Source organism: Galeopterus variegatus, unplaced genomic scaffold (genome assembly GCF_000696425.1).
Source record: "Galeopterus variegatus unplaced genomic scaffold, G_variegatus-3.0.2 Scaffold5974, whole genome shotgun sequence".
NCBI lineage: Eukaryota > Metazoa > Chordata > Mammalia > Dermoptera > Cynocephalidae > Galeopterus > Galeopterus variegatus.
Window position 1 is genome coordinate 55986 of NW_007732085.1, and position 20354 is coordinate 76339.

The following is a 20354-nucleotide window of genomic DNA, read 5'->3' on the forward strand; positions in this document are numbered from 1 at the left end:
TGAGGCTTCATTTATATACAAAATTAAAAACATTTCAATGTAAATTCAATTAGTGAATGTGTACTGCCTGAATAGACTATCCTTCTAAATTTAATATACCGAACATGACAATTTTACGGGCAAACCAAGTTAGAGATAATATATTTTTATGTTCCTTAAACTAGCAAAGAGACTTCAGAACCATAAAAAATACTAACAAGGTATTGCATATACTTAAACTTTCTTCAGAAAAAAATGTATGTATGTTTTTTAAATGTGAGAATTACTGTTTGGTATTTCATGACTTCAAGGATCCTAGAAATAAGTCTTCATTTTTCACCAGCACTTCTAATAAATGGCATTACTGATAGATATTTCATTGTGTGTGTGTGTGTGTGTGTGTGTGTGTGTGTGAGAGAGAGAGAGAGAGAGAGAGAGAGAGAGATAGAGAGAGAGAGAGAGAGAGAGGAGGATGGGGAAAGAGAGACTGAAAAAGAGCACAGAATAGTCAGCCTTCTAGAGGACCTAGTGAGATCAAAAAAAGACAGGGAGTCAAAGGATGACAAAATAAAATTTCAAATAGTCTGCACTATTTATTTTAGATCCCAAGAGATTACAAGTGATTCCTTGCTCACTGGCATAGCAATAAAGGTGTAGGAGGACAAGATTCTGTTTTTCCCATAAGATGAGGGTTCTGATTGTTATCTCTTCTGTACTGCGTTCTGGCGTCTGAGGATCAACATGGCAGCCTAAATCAAGTGCATTTGAGATTTTAGTTCTTAAATGAAAGGCTATATTTGACTTCAAGGACCCTTCCTGCTATTACCAGTATTCTGTCCAGTCCATGAATGATATTGTCTAACATCTTTAGAGATGTTCCAGAGGTTTCCAACCTTTGCAGGAGGAATTCAGAAGTCCAGTTTTGAATGTATATCTCTGTTTAATGAAATCCTTGGACTGAAAATACATCCTACAGCGTCTTACAGTTTTTTCTATAGATTCTTTCCACCACACAAAATCACCTAAAGCCCTTCAGGAAAAAAATGTAATGAGCAATGCACTCAACGCATATAGTTTCACTGGTACAGTTTTTTCTATAGATTCTTTCCACCACACAAAATCACCTAAAGCCCTTCAGGAAAAAATGTAATGAGCAATGCACTCAACGCATATAGTTTCACTGGAAAAAAAAAATTAGTAAACCCCAGTTTAGAACCTATTGCTAAGTCTATTCCACATTCTATTTTTGGTGGTTTACATATTCATGGGGATCTCGAGGATCTTGTTGATCTGTTTTCAGGATTAACTATAAGAAAAGACTGCAGGAAATTAACATTTATTTATGTGTTGGGTTTCTGGGAAATTTGCATCTGTTTTAGGTATTGAGGTATAATTTACTTACCATAAAATTCATCTCTTCTAAGTGAACAGTTCAGTGAGTTTTAATAAATTTACACATTTGTGCAACCCTCACCACAATCCAGTTTAAGAATACTTTCATCACTTTGAAAAGTTCCTTCATATCCTTTGTAATCAATCCCCATTCCCAACCTCCAGCCCTAGGCAACCTCTGAGCTGCTTTTTGTCTCTATAATTTTGCTGTTTCTAGAAATTTCATATAAACAGAATCATACAATATGTAGTCTTTTGTATCTGGCTTCTGTCCATTTAACATGATGCTTTTGAAATTCATCCTTGTTGTTAAATGTATCAGTAGCTCATTCCTTTTTATGGATGAATAGTATTCCATCATGTAGATATACCACATTTTGTTTATTCATTCATGTTATGTGAGAGTAGGATTGCTGGATCAGATGGTAAGTGTTTAACTTTTAAATAAATTGCCAGATGGCTCCAAAGTGGCTATACCATTTTACATTCCCATCAGCAATGTATGAGATTTCTAGTTTCTCCACATTCTTCCCAATGCTATCGGCCTTTTTAATTTTAGCCATACTAGTGGTGGGTAGTGCAATCTTACTGTTGTTTTACTTTGCATTTCCCTAGTGGTGAATCATGTTGAACATCTTTTCATGTGCTTATTTGCCTTGTGTATATCCTCTTCAATAAAGCGGTTATTCAAATCTTTTGTTCATTTTTAACTGATTTACTTATCTTCTTAGTACTGAATTATAGGAGTTATTTATACTACTTTGCAAATATTTGCTTCCAGTCTGTTGCCTGACTTTTCATTTTCCTAACGGTGTCTTCTGAAGAGCAAACGTTTAATTGTGAGGACATCCAATTTATCAATTTTTTTCTTTTAGTTAATGTCCATACCTTTACTGTAATTATCTAAGAATTTTCTAACTCAATATCACACAATTTTCCACTATTCTTCTAGAAGTTTTATAGTTTTAGCTCATATATTTAAGTTGATGATATGCTTTGATTAATTTTTGTGTAGAGAATGATGTGTCAACAGCCATAATTTGCATATGCAAATCCAATTGTTCTAGCACCATTTTAAAAAAGCTATCCTTTCTCTATTACGTTGACAACTTCGATGAAAATCAGCTGACCACATATGGTGGTCTATTAATAGACTATCTCTTCTGTACCGCTGATCTATGTATCCATCCTTACGCCAATACCATACTTTCTTAGTCACTATAGTTTTATATTAAGTTTTGAAATCAAGATGGGTAAGTCCTCAAACTTTGTTCTTTTCCCATACTGTTGAAGCTATTCTAGGTCATTTGCATTTCCGTATACATTTTAGGATCAGTTTGTCAATTTCTACAAAAAAAGAGAGGCTACTGAGATTCTGATAGAGATTATGTTGAATCTGTAGATCAATTTGGGAAGAATTACCAATACTGAATCCTCTGATCAATGAACATGGTATATATTCCATTAATTTAATTCTTTTGTTTCTTTAAGCAACACTTCATAGTTCTCAGCATATAGTACTTGCAGTTCTTACATTAAATTTATTCTTAATCATTTTATTCTTTTTCATGTATTTTACATGGAATCGATTTTTCTCAAATTTCATTTTCAGGTTATCCATTACTAGTATATAGAAATATAATTGATTTTGGTATATTGATCTTATATCCTACAACCTTGCTAAATTCACTAATGTTCTAGTAGCTTTTTTGTAGATTCCTCAGGATTTTCTACCTACAAAGATCACATTATCTATGACTAAAAACAGTTATATTTCTTCATTTCGAATTTTCATGCCTTTAATTTCTTGTTTCGGCCTTACAGTCCCTGACTTTTGTATTTGAATTATCAGCAAACTTCTCTCTAGTACATCGTACATTGACACCTCTTTCGTGAATGCTGAAATCAGACTTTTGCATATCCTTCACTGTAATGAGTGACCATTTTTAGCTTGTGCACAATGTCACTGTCTGTAGCTGAAAATTCAGTTTCAATAGTGTTGCCATCTTTATTTACAAAATAGTGTTTAGACAATTACTTCAAAAATTCTAACTGCATTTTGCACTCATCACTTAGGAAAAAAAACCCAGAAAATGTGAAATGAAAATTTCTATCAGTAATAAGCACAATTCTCATAAACTTAATAACAGTTGAGACAAAGATGAAAATCATTAGGTATGCTGAAAGTGGCAATTCCTTAGTCTCAATTAGGTGCTCATTGGATTTAATAAGCTAGTCAACCACAACAAAGAGGAAAGTTAAAGAACATAGTATGGCATAGTGAAAGTATAACATCAAAGACTTTGTCTAAAATTCAAGGTATAGTTAGTGTGTTATAATATATTTTAGGCCTTTGGGAACATTACTGCCTTTATGATAGATACCTCTACTGTTATGTTTGAGCACAATTCAATTCAATTCACAAATATTGTGAGGAACATATTTGGTCTCAAAGTGGAAGAGATACAAGGACTTCATTTAATCTTACAAAACTGCTTGGAAGGGTTTAACAATTCCCATTTACAAATCAAAAAAAAAAAAACCCCAGAGATTTAAGCAATTTGCCAACGTGTGTACAGTAAATGTAGAGATAAGGTCAAAACCCAGGTCTTTTTGGCTCCAAAAATTCTAAATTGGGCTCCTACTTTCCTAAGCAACCCATTTCCCTAACTCATATCTTGAAACCTGAGCCTTCCCCCCACTGCTCAGGAAGCCTCTGATTCTGAGTCTGGTATGGTTACTAACCTTCACTGGATTTCTCCAGTGACTTACAAGCTACTGTGCATCAACTGGGGAAGAATTTATCTTCTCCACTTGTTCTGTGCCAAAATATCTGCCTGAAGAGTTGAACACTATAATAAGAAGGTCTGAGGTGGTTACATAAAAAAAGATATATGTGAATAAATATAAAAAGCTTGGTTTGAAATAGATGAGTGATTTTCCCTTCAGTGTGGGGGAAAATGCCCAGGAAGTTTGACTAAGAAGGGATATTAAAGTTTTCAAGTGAGGTAATTCAGGCTTTTCATCTTTGCTTTCCTTTTTGGGCAGACACATTGGAAAATGAATGCATTCCAAAACAGAAAAGTCACCATAAAACCATTAAATTGTGGACAGGTGATAAAGCGCAACCTTCTCTCTCAACGCCCTACAGAAAAATTCTAACCCTTGGATGCTGATGATTCAGACTAAAGTCTTATAACTTGGGTTTGTAAGGCCAGGAAAGAGGAGCCTCATTTCCACTGATGAAGATCCAGAGCAAGGAAAAAGGAAACAATATCAAAAGTGCTTCTCGCTGTGCCTGAAGTAAGCACTCAGTAGATGTTTCAGACTTGTTAATTAGAAAGCATTTCAACAGGCTCTTTTTATTAAATAGATATTAGTCATAGCTCCTCCTGTACTCTGGGCAATACACAAAACCAGAAATAATCATCACAGTTCATAATGTACCAAATAAACCCTGTGCAGAGTGAGGAAGCCATCCTGTATTATTTTTACCCTCTGATCAGCAAACCTTTGGTAGAGAATTTTTATTCACAAACACTCTATTTTATGTCCTGTACTACTCTGTTCTTTATCAATTCTCCTCCTCAAATAAAACTTATTTTACAACCCTTGCCATGTTCAGACATACATGGTGGTGCCTTTGAAAATCTTTGCAGTTAGCAAAACGCTGAAAAACAATCCACATGATTGAGGGATGTGGTAACATATCTGTCAGATAGAATAGGGGTCAGCAATTATGGGCCCACAGCCTGCCACCTAATTTTGTAAATAAAGTTTTATTGGAACACAGACATGTCCATTCATTTATGTATCGCCAACATAGCTGCTTTCTTGCTACAACAGCAGAGTTGATTAATTGCCCCTGAGACCAAATGGCCTGTGAAGCCTAAAATATTTATTATCTGGCTCTTTACAGAAAGTTTGCTAATCCTTGCAATAATACATTTAAAAGAATATGGAAAAACACTCCTGTTAAGATAAGTAAAAAGAAATTTTTTAAAAAAGCAAGATACAATATTTTATGTATAGTATAATTACAAGTACGTAAAACAAATGAAAATGGTTATAGAAGAGACCCAAAAATAGTGAGCAGTTGGATTGTGGAGGTAGAATTATTCGTGATGCCTTCCCCCCCACCTATGGTTTACAATTTTCTAAAATGACCTTACATTTCTTGTATAATAGAAAACACTAAACCTCACTTTAAAAATTATTTTAGTTCACGTCTCTGTCTTGGACACAGTGGGTGTGACTAAACTGAGCTCTGCCTCCCCGCGGGGCCCCTCCCACAGGTGTGCTGCAGGTGGGGGGTGGGAAGTCCTGGGCAAGTACCTTATGCTCATCGCGAAGGTGGCTGTCCAGTTCCTCCGTGTGCTTGGTCTCATAGTAGCAGAGCTGGCACTTGTAGGGTTTCAGTTCATTGTGCTTCTCTATGTGTTGCTGGAGGCTCTCGTCACTGGAGCAGGTGAAGGTACACTTATCACAGCGGAAAACTACTCCCTGCAAGTATTTTGACAGTTTGGAACGGCACACTTCGATGGGGACAACTCGCTCCTCTGTGGAAACAAATCGAATGGAAAGATGGGGGTTGTTACTGAAGGAAGGCGGATGTTCTGTCTTTGGAATATAAGAAGAAACTCACCCATTGTGTGTTGCTGCTTCTCATGGGTCTGGATCTGTGAACTGTACACAGGCACACCACCCCTCCTCCCACCCTCAAAACAACCTATTCCTCTGGTACAAGTCAGTGTTTTTAAGACCAAAAGCTCTTTGTGTACTTAATACCCAGAATGACCTATGAACAGAGGTGGGACAGGCTGAAAGGTGCTCACTAATTCCTGAATGGAGGTGATTAAGGCAGGGAGAGGAACAGAAGTGGCTGCCATTTTTACCAGCATCAACGATCATTGACAAAAAGCATTAGCACGTCCTAATTCCTCAGCAAATGTTATTGAGGCTGGATTTATAGATGTGGCTGAGGGGGAAGAAAAGTGACATTAACTCAGCACCTATGTGATACCCTGTGCTGGCACCTTCCTACCAACCACTCCACAGGCTGAAGTTACTCCCATCTTTTACAAATAAGTAAAATGAGGAAAAGAATCTTTAAGAAACTCTCCAAAGGTCACACACTGTAACTGGCAAAGCTATGATGTGAATCTAGGTCTGCCTAGCTGCAAATCTATTATTTCCCACTATTTCCAATTCCGTCCCTGTTTCCCTTTCTAAGATGTTCTCAAGGAGACTCTTCCAATGTCCTGAAACCAAGGGTATCTCTAATCTAATATCACATCTGAAAACAAGGGAACCTGTACACTTTCATTCACTCCAACGCCAACTCTGAAGAGCTCACAAATGAGACAGCTACAGGCAGCATTCAGGGGGAAGAAGGGGTTGCACAGGAGACGCGGAGGATTTGTGCCTTTTCAGACAATCTGTATCTGATTGTCAGAAGAGAAGGGAAAAAATAAAAGAGAGAGGATTTGGGTGCTCTTCCTGTTAACATACCAAATGCTGTAGGGCTGGAAATGCGTGTGCTTGTTTATTTTGCACTCTCTCACCCTGTTTAACTGCTCAAATTAAATTTCACACCAGTCTGCCCAGAGTATCAGTGCATGCGCCAGATATCCATAACTGGGATAAAATTAAAATCTGTGCTATTTATGCAAGAATTAAATATAGCGTGTGTTTTCATGCTGTGTCTGGATTTCAGAAGACTCTGAGGGTTTACAAATGGATGTACACAACATATACTTATATTATTTAGAAACAGCAATGTATTATCAAGTCAAGAAAGCATGATTTATTCCCAGAGTCACTGAGTAGCAATGTTTCCAGGGCATCAGTATTTTGTGTGCTGATGCAACTCACTCTTCAAATCTTCCCTGAGTCTTCCCCACCCAGTGTCATGCCTTAGTCTCAACCACAACATTCTGACTGCAGCGTAGTCCCTACCTTGGGAGTCCTTGAATGTTGTGATTAATTGGCCAGCACAGCGCTGGGCAGAGGAAGCCTGGAAGGTGATGTCTGCAACATACTCCCCAGAGCTCTAATGCATATGTTAATTTCCCTACACAAAGAATCAGCTGCTTATTTAGAAATATAAATATTTTTAAACCAAAGTATAGCAAACAGCTAAGAAACACATGATTATAATGGAATCCACACATTTTCTTAGAATAGCAATGTTTAACAGTCTTCTAACCATTCAGCTCCATGGTTTGGTATAAACAGAGGAAAAAATGCTTAGCAATAAGGAGTCCATGCTAAGATACTCCCCCAACCTAGGGATTCTCAACAGTAGCACTATTGGCATTTTGAAGCCAGATAATTCTTTGTGGCTAATTCTTCGTGGTAGGAGCTGTTCTGTGCATTGCAGGATGTTTTTCAGTATCCCTGGCCTCCAGCCACTAGGTGCCAATAGAACCTCCTCCTCCCCAGTTGTGACAACCAAAAATGCCTGCAGACCCTGGGGAGGCAAGAGGGACCCCAGTTGAGAACCACTACTCTAAGCAAAGTACCAAGCAACTGCTCTGGGTAAGGCACGCATGGACATGACCCATGAGCAAGTTGGTACCCATGGCAAGAGATTCGGGGAGTGCAGGCTGAACCCCGGGGACCAGCCCCCACACTGGGGGTAGGTCTTTAGACCTCAGTTCATAGGCAGCATGGCATGAACTTTACTGGCACCTTCCTTGAGACTCCATCTCCTTTGCCTTCTCTCTGTTTGTCCCTGATTTATATCTTGTCGTCTCTAGTCTTCCACTTTCATTCTTTGGCCCTGGCCTGGCCTTTCTGCCTGGTTCTGTTGAGCTCAGTAGACACAAGAACAGCTGGGAATAATTTTCCATAAAACGATGCTCCAAATACCCTGAGGACAGTCATTCAGCCACTCTCTAGTCTTCACTTGACAGTGAAGAATTGGTTCTTTCAAACTTTTTTTTTATAGGTCTCCTTTTCAATTCCTTTACCACTTTGGTTAGTCTTCTTTGTAAGTTTCCAATTTTCCTATGTGTGTCCAAGTGAATTTAACACAAAGTCATGAGCACTCTGAATAACACCCTGGAGTTCAAATAATAATAATTAATGTAAACAACACTACAATTTATTAAGTGCTCACTATGTTTTAAGCACTATGACTGTGACTCTGCCCTCACTGTGACTTTTTATTCCCATGACAACCTGCCTAGTCAGCTTTATTTTCTTCAGTTTACTGATGTGGAAGCTGAGAACTGATCAATTGAGCTACATCCTCCCAGTCACACCTCTGGTTTGGTACAAAATTGTGACCTGTGAGCACAGGTCTCCTGACCTTAGCCAGTAGGAAGCTGAGAACTGATCAATTGAGCTACATCCTCCCAGTCACACCTCTGGTTTGGTACAAAGTTGTGACCTGTGAGCACAGGTCTCCTGACCTTAGCCAGTACCCCGCTTCTTCACTCCTGATAAGAACTCCCTGGGAACATCTAATCTGTATGCAGTGTGCTATAAGCCTTTTATTCCTAATATCGTAACCCATTTCCCTGGCTCCTTATTCTGAAATGTGAGACTTCCCATTTTTAAACTAACATTACCAATGTATCAAGGCTCCTAATTATATGAATTTTTACTATGACATTAATTTTAGAAAAAGGTTAACTTTTTCTCCTTTTTAAAAACATGGCTAACATGGTCAAGATAAAATAAAAAACAAGACAGACTTTGAAAGGTGGGCAAATGACTAGCAGTGTTTTCTGAATGAGGTTGTTCATTACTGAGGTAGGTGAAGAACATGAAGTTAAAGACTGGAATGCTTCCAGGTATGGACGGGGCCCCTGCCTTGGCTACAGAAGCTCAGGGCTTTTTCCTATGGGGCAGTGACAACTGTGGGTCTTTCTTGACTTCACACCTCTCAAAATTATGTTGGGTAAGAAATCAAGGCCTGAATCACACTCATTGTGACTCAGCTTGTTGGGCATAACTTTGCGCGCATGCGCCCTGACGCGCACGGGCGCCAGTTCATGCGCTCCGCGGCCACCATTTCACTAGCGCTCAACGGCACGTAGCTGCCAGCCTCGCCCTTCCGGGTCCCAGTGATTCAGCAACTTTAGTTCCGTATTCGCGTAAAGCCTCCCCACCACCTCACCCTATCCTTTTAAGCCCTTCTTATTGGCTCTTTGCTTGATCTCTCATATCAAAACCCGCCCTGCCCTTTTTCCCTATATAAGCTGTGCCGCCCTGCAAATAAACGGAGTTCCGGCTTTGACCACTCTCCTGGCTCAGTGGTGTTCTTTCTCGGCCCCCGGGGAGGAAGGTCCTGGGGGGGAAGGGCCGTGCCAGCGACACTCATCATCCCGCTCAGCCCCACAAGGGACCCCCGGCTGGACCGGGGTCTCTTCCCGCTCGGTTTTGTCGGCCTCTGGCTCAGGGAGGCCTGACACAGCTTCCAGCATTGGCTGCAAAAATATTGTGACTTCACCAGTTCCTCTATAAGATGGATTGTGTATCTCTTCTACTCAAAAGATTCTTGGTGTTGCAGCAGGATACAAAACCCAAGGGGCTGGACCTCACAGTGACACCACACGGGAGCAGACATGCACTAATGTGCAACATGCACTGAGAAGTGCATGCTCTAAGTGTTGCTCTCAAGCTCCTGGGGAGCTCAGTGGAAAAATCTGCAGAATTGCAACTACAGTGGGGTCACTTCTGCCCAAATCAGCAAAAGCCACATCACTGTGGAGTCCAGAATCATCAAGTAAAAATTCTTCCTGAAAGGCAAACCACAGCATACATGGATTTCCTTCCCAGAACATGCCAAGTCTAAATGAAGCAGGATGAAATTTGAAGTCCACTTCAACAATCGTTGTATGCAAATCACCATTCTAGACGGCTGAGTCCTTCTTTAGGCCAAACCAAAGACACACTCATTCCTCTCTCAAGTGACAAAGGCTGAATACTAAAGAAAGCCATTAAGAAAATAACTTTTTTTTTTTAAAGCCATCCTAAACCATAACCATAATTAGGTACACATAAACACAAGCAAAACAGCTCCTGGTAAGAAGTATTAAGTTTTGGTGTTAGCCAGGCTGCCACTCTCAAGCTAGAGAAAGCTGGGAACAGAACCTCTAATTCTAACAGGTATTTGGTGGAGTTCAAAGGGAACTACAATTTCACTGAATAAAACTAAAGATTGGATATCTCACTGTAGATTTTTTTATGGTCAAGAAAAAATGTCACTGATCAGATAAATTAGGGGAGATTGTTTCCATTCCCAAGATTACTAACTACAAGGTTCAATTAAATTTAGCATTTTGTCTATTCGTTGGGAAACAGGAACTTTAAGTTAATATGCTAACTGGACTCCAGTAGCAGTGATTGCACAGCTCTATAATCACAATGTAAGTATTTGGCAAAACTGTATTTCATCCCTAAAATTCAATCTGTGCCCATTTTTTCACTACAGGATGCACAAGGTACATATAGGCAAAATTATGCATGAGACACCGTGTTTCCAATGGTGATAAACTCATTAGAAACGTGCTCATAAAACTATTTATTCACTTGTTTATTGTCACATTAGAATTCAAGTTCCTTCGGTGCACAAACATTGCCTGACTCTTACTGGTTGTATCTCTAGAACTTAAAACAATGCTAGCATAGAACGGGTGTTCAGTAAATATATACTGCATGAATGAAAACCCACCAGAAGTTCTACTCCTGACTTTGTTCTTGAAACAAGTCTCAGGGTTTATTTTTTCCCTAGTTAAACTCATCAAATCATGGCCAATCTCACCAAACATTGATCTGACCTAAGTTCACAGTTCCTGAGAGTGATGGGTCTACCAATCCTTTGCTTCAACCTTTGCTAAATTCATGTTTAACAGGGGTCTCATAAGTAACCTGATCCAACTTCGCCTTGACTTCTCATCTGTCTATGAGTAAAGTTCGGACTTCTACTTTAATATCCAAACCTGCCATAATTTGGCCAGAACATACTTTTCTAGTAGGCCTCCTATTTTCTTCAGGTACCCAGAACAGTTTAATACCACTCTGTGAACATTTCTTTTTCTGTCCTGTATACACCATGCACACGTCCATCTCCTTGAGGAGGGCAGGTACTGGGTCTTATACACTCCCTCCTGCCCAAAGAACCAAGTATAGCATGGCATGTAGCAAGCAAATAAAGAACATTTACTGAATATATGAACAAACAGTATGCTTTCTTTGGCCATGGCCAACACAAATCCCTGATTAGTTCTCATGCAGATTTCCCATGAGTGAAATGGATTCTCCTTCCTTTTCTCCTTACTTAAACAAATCGATTTGTCTGGACAATAAGCTATGGAAACGATTCTTGCCAGCAGTAGCTCTGTCTCAGGGCCAGTTCAGAAGTTGTTTTTCTTGCCTTTCATCCCAAGTATTTTAATTAAGTGAGGCCTCCGAAAGATCTCATAGGCCCTAGAGACCAGTTGTTTATTTATCCATGGAGCAAGAAGAGCACAGGTGCAGCAAGAGCCACATCTTGTTACTCTGAGATCAGCCCCAGTGCAGAATTGTCAGCAGACATTCAAGCCTGTCTCTTGACTTGTCATGACCAGCTTCTCACTAAGCTGCCATTTTCAGTTGAGATAGACACTAAAGCCAGCCCAGGACACAGATGGCAGCTATGGCTGTCCTGAGCACTTTGCTGTCTGTGGCTCAGGGGTCCTCATCTCTGACCTCCAGCCCCACAGAGAATTCCATCCTGGGACTCAGCTGCCACAGCCAGTAGAACGCTCAGCAGGGTGCAGCCACTGTCCGCAATGGACCTAGTGATGCCTGGTGGTTGGAGGCAAGGGCCGTGGGTCAGACAGACTTGGGTTCAGATCCCAGGTGGGTCACTCATTAGTCGTTTGACCTTAGGCAAATTGCTCAGCCTTCCTGAACCTGTTTTTTCCCTTGTCATCGGGATAACAGTCATACCCACCACAAAGGGTTTTGTGAGGACTTTATACAACATAGTGCAGAACACTTAGTACCGTGCCTGCTGCCTAGTAACAGTAACCATCAATGCTCTTAATATGCTGTTATCACTGCTAATCCTCAGATGCCTTGATCATTTCAGATTGGTGCTTTCTGACCTTGATGAGGACTCGGAAAATTATCTCCACAAGTTAAAAGAAGAGACTGTCAATAACCAGGGACAGGTAATATGATAGAACATGGGATCAAAGGACTGGGTTGACTCACAACCTCACTGCTTCCCAGCCGGGTAACTTTTGTCAAGTTCCTCCAGCTCTCATGGGTCGTATGGAACTTACTATTGTATCTACCGGGGGCACAATATGTGCTGTATCATACTATATATCCCTTCAGGGACCCCACTAGAGAAAGTCCTTTCAGTCTTCAGTGTCTAGAAGTCCTGAAAATTCCCTACACAACATCTTTTAAAAGTCTAACAGCAAACTCTCAATCCAATTGATTCTGTTTTCTTTTCTCTCACGATAGGCAGGAATCTCAGGGCCAAATTGGCAACCCATTGCTGGCACACACGCAGGTCCTCATGCCACCCATGGAGTATCCGAGCGCCTAGTTAGCCTTTTCATACTTTTAGGTGAACTTTCAACTGGTTTCTCCATATTTTGCATTTGTCCCAGCTTTCTCATTGGTTTTTATTGCTACAGCTCTGCATGAAGGTCCTTAAGATCCTAAAATCCATTGTGAAATGAAGTAGACCAGAAATAAATATACTAAATTAAAAAAAATGTAGTCTTCTCAGTCTCAAGCTTTACAGACATAAAGCAGGAATATAAATAATGGTATTGTCCCTTACAATGTTGTTGGAAGATGAATTAACTGTGTGTATAAGCAGCACTTTGTCAAGTGTAGAGCGCTAAGGGAATGTTGGTGACCTTAGTATTTAATCTCTCTTTGCCTCCCCCTTTCTTGAATTCTCAGCTCAGAGAAGCAAAGTCACTGAACTTGTTAGCCATCAAAGCTCTGATCCCGCCAGGCAGCAATATGGTAAAAGAAGGGAACCAACCACAGAAAGCGAGGACGCATGGTTTCTGTTTGCTCGGCAGCAGCACTACTGATGGCCTCTACCCAAGTGGTAACAAGGCACACAGCCACTACAACACATGGGCTGGGGGACCGGAAGCCAGGTGACTGAGGCGGAACACCAGGAGAGACTACTCTGGCCAAGAATTCCTGCCTGAATGTTCCTACGCTGCTTCTCCCAGCTTGCAGGTGGAAGTCCCAGCCAGCAACAACCTTACATCTCATTGGACTGCAGTGGGAGGATGGATACCGGAGAATGTTAAATGTTGAGCTTTCTCTGGAGTTTGCAGCAGATAGGGGTGAGTTTGTCGCAACATATATTAACCAAAGGCAGGAGCTCAGGGGAAATGTGAGCTAATTTGCACATGCCCTCAGACACCCAGCATTTCAGAGTGAGTGACATTTCAACAGGACAGCAGAAGATGCTAATTGCTTTAGAGGTAACTGTGGCAACTACTGAAACGCTTTCAGAGGTTAGACACAAAGGAAGGAAAATAAGGAGGAAGAAGAAAAGAAGGGAGGGAGGGAAAGAATGAAGGAGAGAAGAAAAGATCGGTAGATGGAAACAGAAAACCAGATTAGCAATGGGTATTCCAGTTTTCTTCCATCCACCTGCAGCTTAAATCTTTTCAAGACAATGCAGATTCTATATAAACATATTTTTCCTTCCAAGCAGAGGAAGCCTGTAGTTTAACAATGCTTTAATTGGCCAAGAGTAAACTCAACTCAAAGAAAAAACAAAGTGGATGTAAAAGAAGTATCACATTTATCAGCAGGAACCAAAATTTACAAAACACCCATTATGCTGGACACTTACCTGTTATCTCTTAGGTATAATCATCTCTTTTTACAGACAAAAGAGAGGTCAAACAGAATAGGCTTTATAACCAGAATTTAAACCCAAAGCCTAGGGGTTTTCTAATGCATATGAGGCCACTTCTATTTTTCTGAATTCTCTCACCCCATCCATTCCAAGAGAAATTCCACATTCTGCTTTGGAAATCATCAACGTGGTCTTCCTCAAAAGAATCACTTACAATAGGGGTTTTCTAATGCATATGAGGCCACTTCTATTTTTCTGAATTCTCTCACCCCATCCATTCCAAGGGAAATTCCACATTCTGCTTTGGAAATCATCAACGTGGTCTTCCTCAAAAGAATCACTTACAACCATAAGCCCTGCACATTTTACGTTTGCTTCACCCACCTGTTCTATTTGTCACTCGCTCCTTCCTTAGGTGCATTCTACTCAAGGGTGGAGGTGGCAGAGGATTCAGAATGTAAAAATCCCTCATGCTGGGAAGCCCTACAGAAATGTCCTCTGCAAAACCATCACCTTGGCTGCCCTCAGTTGGAGGAAATCCTTCCAGCAGGAAGGAGTTTTTATCCTGTTGGCTGTCACTGCGGTTTCTTACCTGGAGTTAAAGTGAGGAACAAGGAATCGCTGCCACCTTGAGAGAGCATCCCTAGAATGCCACCCTTGGTACCTCCCTGCTGCGCCCCAAGACCACTGTGGTAGGAAGGCTACCTCGGTGCAGCACGATGTGGTCGATCATGTTGCGTTTGTATTTGGTGTGGTAGAGGCAGAGCGGACAGCGAAGATCTTTGGGGCCCTCCTCAGGAACCGCTGAATGCCCGGCTTCCACGTGCATAGTAAAAGCAGATCTGGCAGAGAGGTGGGGAGAGAGGCGATGAGCATGACAAATGGTCATTTCATTCACACATCTCCTGCCGGTGAACCCAGCACAGGTGTCCAAGTGTGATGCTCCTGCTTGAGGGGCTAAAAACCAAGCTGCTGATCATGCTTGCTGACCACAAGTACCTTGTTCACTCAACCAATAACTGAACACTGTCAGATGGTGCTAACTTCTTTTTGGAAACGTTGCCACTTGGCTGGGCTCAGGGCTTAAGTTTAAAAAGAAATAGATGTCCTAAACACCTTATTTTTAGAAATTAGAAATTGCCTATTAAAAGGATGAAAACAAAATCCCTAACAGGTGCTATTTGTCATTGTGCTTGGGAGGAGAGGGACTGTGTTAAAGTGAGGCTGATGTACAAGCTGCCTACAGGATTCTTCACAGGTTAAGAGGGGTGGGGTGAGTTGTTCAGGAAACTAAAGTCAGAGTTGTACCAGCTTGAAGGTGGAACGGTGCTGTTGCCTCTTCCCCCATCCTTTTCAAATCTTCTAAGTTTACAAAATCTTAAATGCCTTGGAAAAAATGGACAAAACCAAGAGTTTAATGGGGAAGGATCCCTTCTTATAAACCCAAGTGCTTCTGTCTGGGGAGACAAGTCTATCTTGTTATCCGCGCCCTCTAGCCCTCTCTCAGTTCTGAATCACATACATACTATCTGATAAATGAATTTATATGGACCAAATTATAACACATTTTCCAATAAAACCCAGTAACTAAGACACTCTTCCAATACTTCTTTTTCTTTGGACAGAAAGTCTAATTTTCACAGCCTCACAGTGTGAAGTCTGTATCGAAGTGGTCTGAGGCTCAGGTCCCAACTGTGATAGGAGCAGATAATAATAGCTTTACATCTGTAATATAGTATCTAATGTTATATTATTATAATAGCTTTCTATCTATATTATTAGGGTTATTATAACACTTACTGTGTTTGCTTTGTGCCAGGCACCATTCTGAGCACTTCAGATACACCGGTTTGTTTACTGCTCACAAGTTCCCTACAAGGTACTATTGTTATCTCAATTTTACAGATATGGAAACAGAGACACAGAGAGGCTTAGTGACTTGTCCAAGGTCACACAGCCAATAAGTGGCAAAGCTGGGATTCAAACCCAGGCAGTCAGGCTTCCCACTCTACACCTGTCACTAAGTAACCTAAGTGATATCTCACGGGATTAAATCACAGTTTAGATTACATAATAGGAAGCATTCCATTCTTTAATTGAGTTCACCAATTCTGTCATACACAGGAGCAAGGGTGACTTTGGATTATCTTTTTCTAGATTGAAATAATCCTTCTATAATTACTCAAGTCTAGTCTTTGCAGTGCTGGGGTCTTGATTCTGTGTGTCTTTCAATTCTACATTCCTAAGAAAAAAGAATTTTCTACACGTGGAGCGGGGAAGTCACTATTGCTGGATGTTCTCTCCAGTTTGACTTTGCTTCCAAGAATGCATTTTTTTCACAGACAAAAAGTGTGTTTGTGGGGGGGGGGGGATAGTTGTCTGAAGGGAAGACACTTGCTGCTTCATGCACTGGGCCAGGGAAATCATTTTCTGTGATCTCACATTGCTCAGGAGCCCATTTGCTCTGATATTTTAAAGTCACTTGTTCTGATAGAGCTCTTCATCCCTTCCATAACCCCCAAAGGAGTCTTCTAAAACTAGCCTCCTTTCATGAAGACTGGACTCCACCCTCACCTGGCCCCGCGGGCAAGGGCCTGCCCTGAGCTCCAGATAGGAAAGTGCGAGGGGAGAGGGCCGTGCGGGGCGGAGTGGGGGCAGCCAACGTGTGTCTCACAGCTGCTCTTCACGCCACTTACTTAAAGCCTGTGTAAAAGGAGCAGTCTTTGCACTTGAAAAGCTTCTTCCCACCATGCTTGTCCCGGTAATGGCGCCTAATGCTCTGGATGTAGCCAGAGGAGAATTCACAGAATTCGCAGTGGAGAACGGCTTCAGTTTTCTGCTCAGTGCCGGCAGCAGCCCCTGAAAGAGGCACAGGGCTGAGGCGGCTGTTGTTCCTTGCCAGGGCGGCTGACTGATAGTGGTTCAACTGCTGCTGAACGTCGGGGGGCTCCGAGTATGACGAGTCTGTGGAGAGACGGGGAGATGACACGGGGCACACAGAGCACAGCAGAGGTCTGACTCCTGAAAATCTCCATTAGGGATTTTTTTCCCCCACCTATATAGAGGTATACTTGACAAAAATTGGATGTATTTAAGGTGTACGACATGATGATTTTATATACACATAAACCCTAAAACGACTACCACAATCCGGTTGACACATCCATCATTCACACAGTTACACAGTCACATCTGTGTGCGTGCAGTGAGCACACTGAAGATCTACTTAAGATCTTAACAAATTTTAAATAAACAGTACAGTATTATTGACTACAGTCACCATGCTGTACCTTAGACCCCCCAGAACTTATTCATCTTGTAACTGACAGTTTGCACCCCTTGACTGACACCTTCCTGCTGGTTATGGGTACTTTTGGGGGATGGCTGTGATCCCATCTTTCATCATCATTTACGTGCTACAACACAGACCTGGGAGAGGGGTGTAGGGAGGAAGTGTCACCTCCTTTCATCTGACTTTGAGGGCTCATGGCATTTAAAAATAACATTTTGAGGTTAAAGGCTTCAAAGTGAAGGAAGAAAGTCAACTGTTTTTTCAAGGAAATCTCAGGGTGGCAACAGGTTGCCGCAGAATACCCGTCCCTGTAGGTGAGATAAATAAACCCGCATAATGTGTGCACGAGTATACACGAGAGAGCAAAGTACATGAAGCAATATCTCCTCCTGTGCAGCCCAGAATTACTCAAGCCAACCAAATTAAAAAAAAAAAATCAGTCTTTAACAGAAATGCTCAAGCACAGGCACTCACACACGTGTAAAGATGTTTTATGCCTTCACAGTCGAGTGATTTAAATTTTAAAATATAAAAATCCGATAGTGTTCTCTCGGAATAGATGTTTAAAGCTTAGTCAGCATTAAGATGGAGATTTATTCATAAATCCCATTAAAATGAAATTCCAAACAAGTTTCCCTGAAAGGTATTTTAAAGTTTGCAATTCTGAGGAAAATGTCGGAAATGACAGGCACAAATCTTAACCCTGAGACGCTTCAGTGGCATGTGGTGGAGAAATTTGATCTAGACGGGAGGAGGGAAAATCGCAGTTTTTTCTTTAAATAAAAAAAAAGACAAAAAAGTAAAAAAAAAAAAAAAAAAAAAAAAAAAAAAAATGTCGGAAATGACAGGCACAAATCTTAACCCTGAGACGCTTCAGTGGCATGTGGTGCAGAAATTTGATCTAGACGGGAGGAGGGAAAATCGCAGTTTTTTCTTTAAATAAAAAAAAAGACAAAAAAGTAAAAAAAAAAAAAAAGAAAAGAAAAAAGAGACAGAAGGTAGAAGAAAGTTTTTGAATCTTTTCCCAACATGCTGCTTTGAATGTTGAGGTCAGGAATTCAACAACATTGTCCTACATAACCTACAGCTGCCTATAAACAACCCAGATGAAGTCCATGAATACCACACAGATGAATTTCAGTGTAACTTTCCCTGAAAAGAAAACAAAGGGCTCTTTTCTTAAGCCTTTCAAAAAGCAGGGGGAAAGGGGATAGAAATTGTACAAGCCTCCTCCTGACTTGATGGGCACTTAATTTTCCAAAGCATGGTTCCCTGAGGCTGGACCTGGAGGAATTCTGTAAAGCCCACATTTGATGAAACCAGCACCATCCATCCCATTGGCCTCTTCAAAAAGAAAAACAAAAGCAGGGCAGCCTCCCTCATTGTGGGGCCACCTCCTGTCTCCAAAAGACTGAAATACCTTCCCTTCTTGTTCCCCACTCCTCAGTTCGTGTTCTTCCAGACTGAGAAAAAAAAAACCCATTGGAAATTGTAAACAAACCCATCACACACAAAAATAAAACAAAAGGAAAGTTGAACAATCTCTCCCAGCCTCCCTGGGTTCATTACCAGGTGTAAACCAAAGACAAAGAAAGAAAGGATGACACAACGGAATTCATTTTACCCGGTTCTTTTATGTCCTTTTTCTTTATTCCTCTACCCTCATTGATGAACCCTCTCAGGATCACAATAGTGCAATTGTCAACATCTTATTCTTTCTTTCAATAGCAGGTTTGTTTACCATTTCATGGATTGTTCGAGATGTTTTCTATTTAAGCCCTCAAGACTAGTTTCTGCTTAACACACACACACAATGAAGCACAAACACACTCCACCTCTCTTGTTAACACAGTCTTGAGCTGCAAGCTGAGCACAGCCAGCCAGTGTCCCCACAAAGCTCTGTCCTCTCAGCAGTGTTGGTCCTAGTTTGCTCTCTGAGCTCTGCAGAGTAGAAATTTTGTAACCTACAAGGGCAAGGCCAGGTCCTGCTGCCCGTGATCTGTCCACCATCCACAAATCCTCCCAGAGATCAAAACAAATATCCCAAAGAATGATCCATTTCTCAATAAGCAGCCGCGGTTCCCTCCATGATGTGGCACACACCTTAGCAAGTCTCCCAGGTTAGTATAGACGCTGGCAGTCCAAGGGAAGGAGGTCTCCTTTTAGTCTTTTTCTTATCTCTATGGTCTACTACATATTATTTCATCCATCTCAAAAAACAAACTCTAAATTTTAACTCCAGTATTTACATATTATAGGAAACAAAGAAAAACGCAAGAAGTCGAGGAGAAAGCGTTCCCAGACAGGAAGGCTTATCGCCCTTCTTAAATGGCAAAGCATACGGAACAGCTGCATGCATCCATGCTGCAAATTCTTTCTTCCTCCTGGTTAAAATCAGAACAAACAAATAAATGGGGGGGTGGAGGGAAGAAGACACAGCAATCACAACAATTCCTTGAACTTGTTAAGACAAGTGAACAGATACGATGTCGATGGGCGGGAGGCGGGAGAGGGGAAAGCAGAACTGGTAAAGGGACATGAAAATTAACTACATTGTATATTGATAAGTTAAAATTTTTTAAAAATGCAATAAATAAATAAATAAATAAATAAATAAATAAATAAAATATGAAGGTACTCTAAAAGATACACTCTAGAAAATATGGGCGGGAGGCGGGAGAGGGGAAAGCAGAACTGGTAAATATAACTACATTGTATATTGATAAGTTAAAATTTTTAAAAAATGCAATAAATAAATAAATAAATAAATAAAATATGAAGGTACTCTAAAAGATACACTCTAGAAAATACACATTTATCTAAAAAAAAAAAAAAAAAAAAAAAAAA

The 20354-nt window shown here is 40.7% G+C and overlaps 1 protein-coding gene across 1 annotated transcript in view; it reads right to left on the minus strand.

The window, feature by feature from the left end:
- Window positions 1-20354, minus strand: part of ZNF462 (zinc finger protein 462) — an 81221-nt gene that overhangs the window by 18123 nt on the left and 42744 nt on the right. Inside the window, exons 7-9 of the mRNA XM_008590286.1 lie at window positions 16912-17179; window positions 14921-15057; window positions 5707-5930 (exon numbers count right to left, since the gene is read on the minus strand). Of these exons, the coding sequence (XP_008588508.1) occupies window positions 5707-5930; window positions 14921-15057; window positions 16912-17179 (629 nt within the window). The remainder of the gene's footprint in view (window positions 1-5706; window positions 5931-14920; window positions 15058-16911; window positions 17180-20354) is intronic.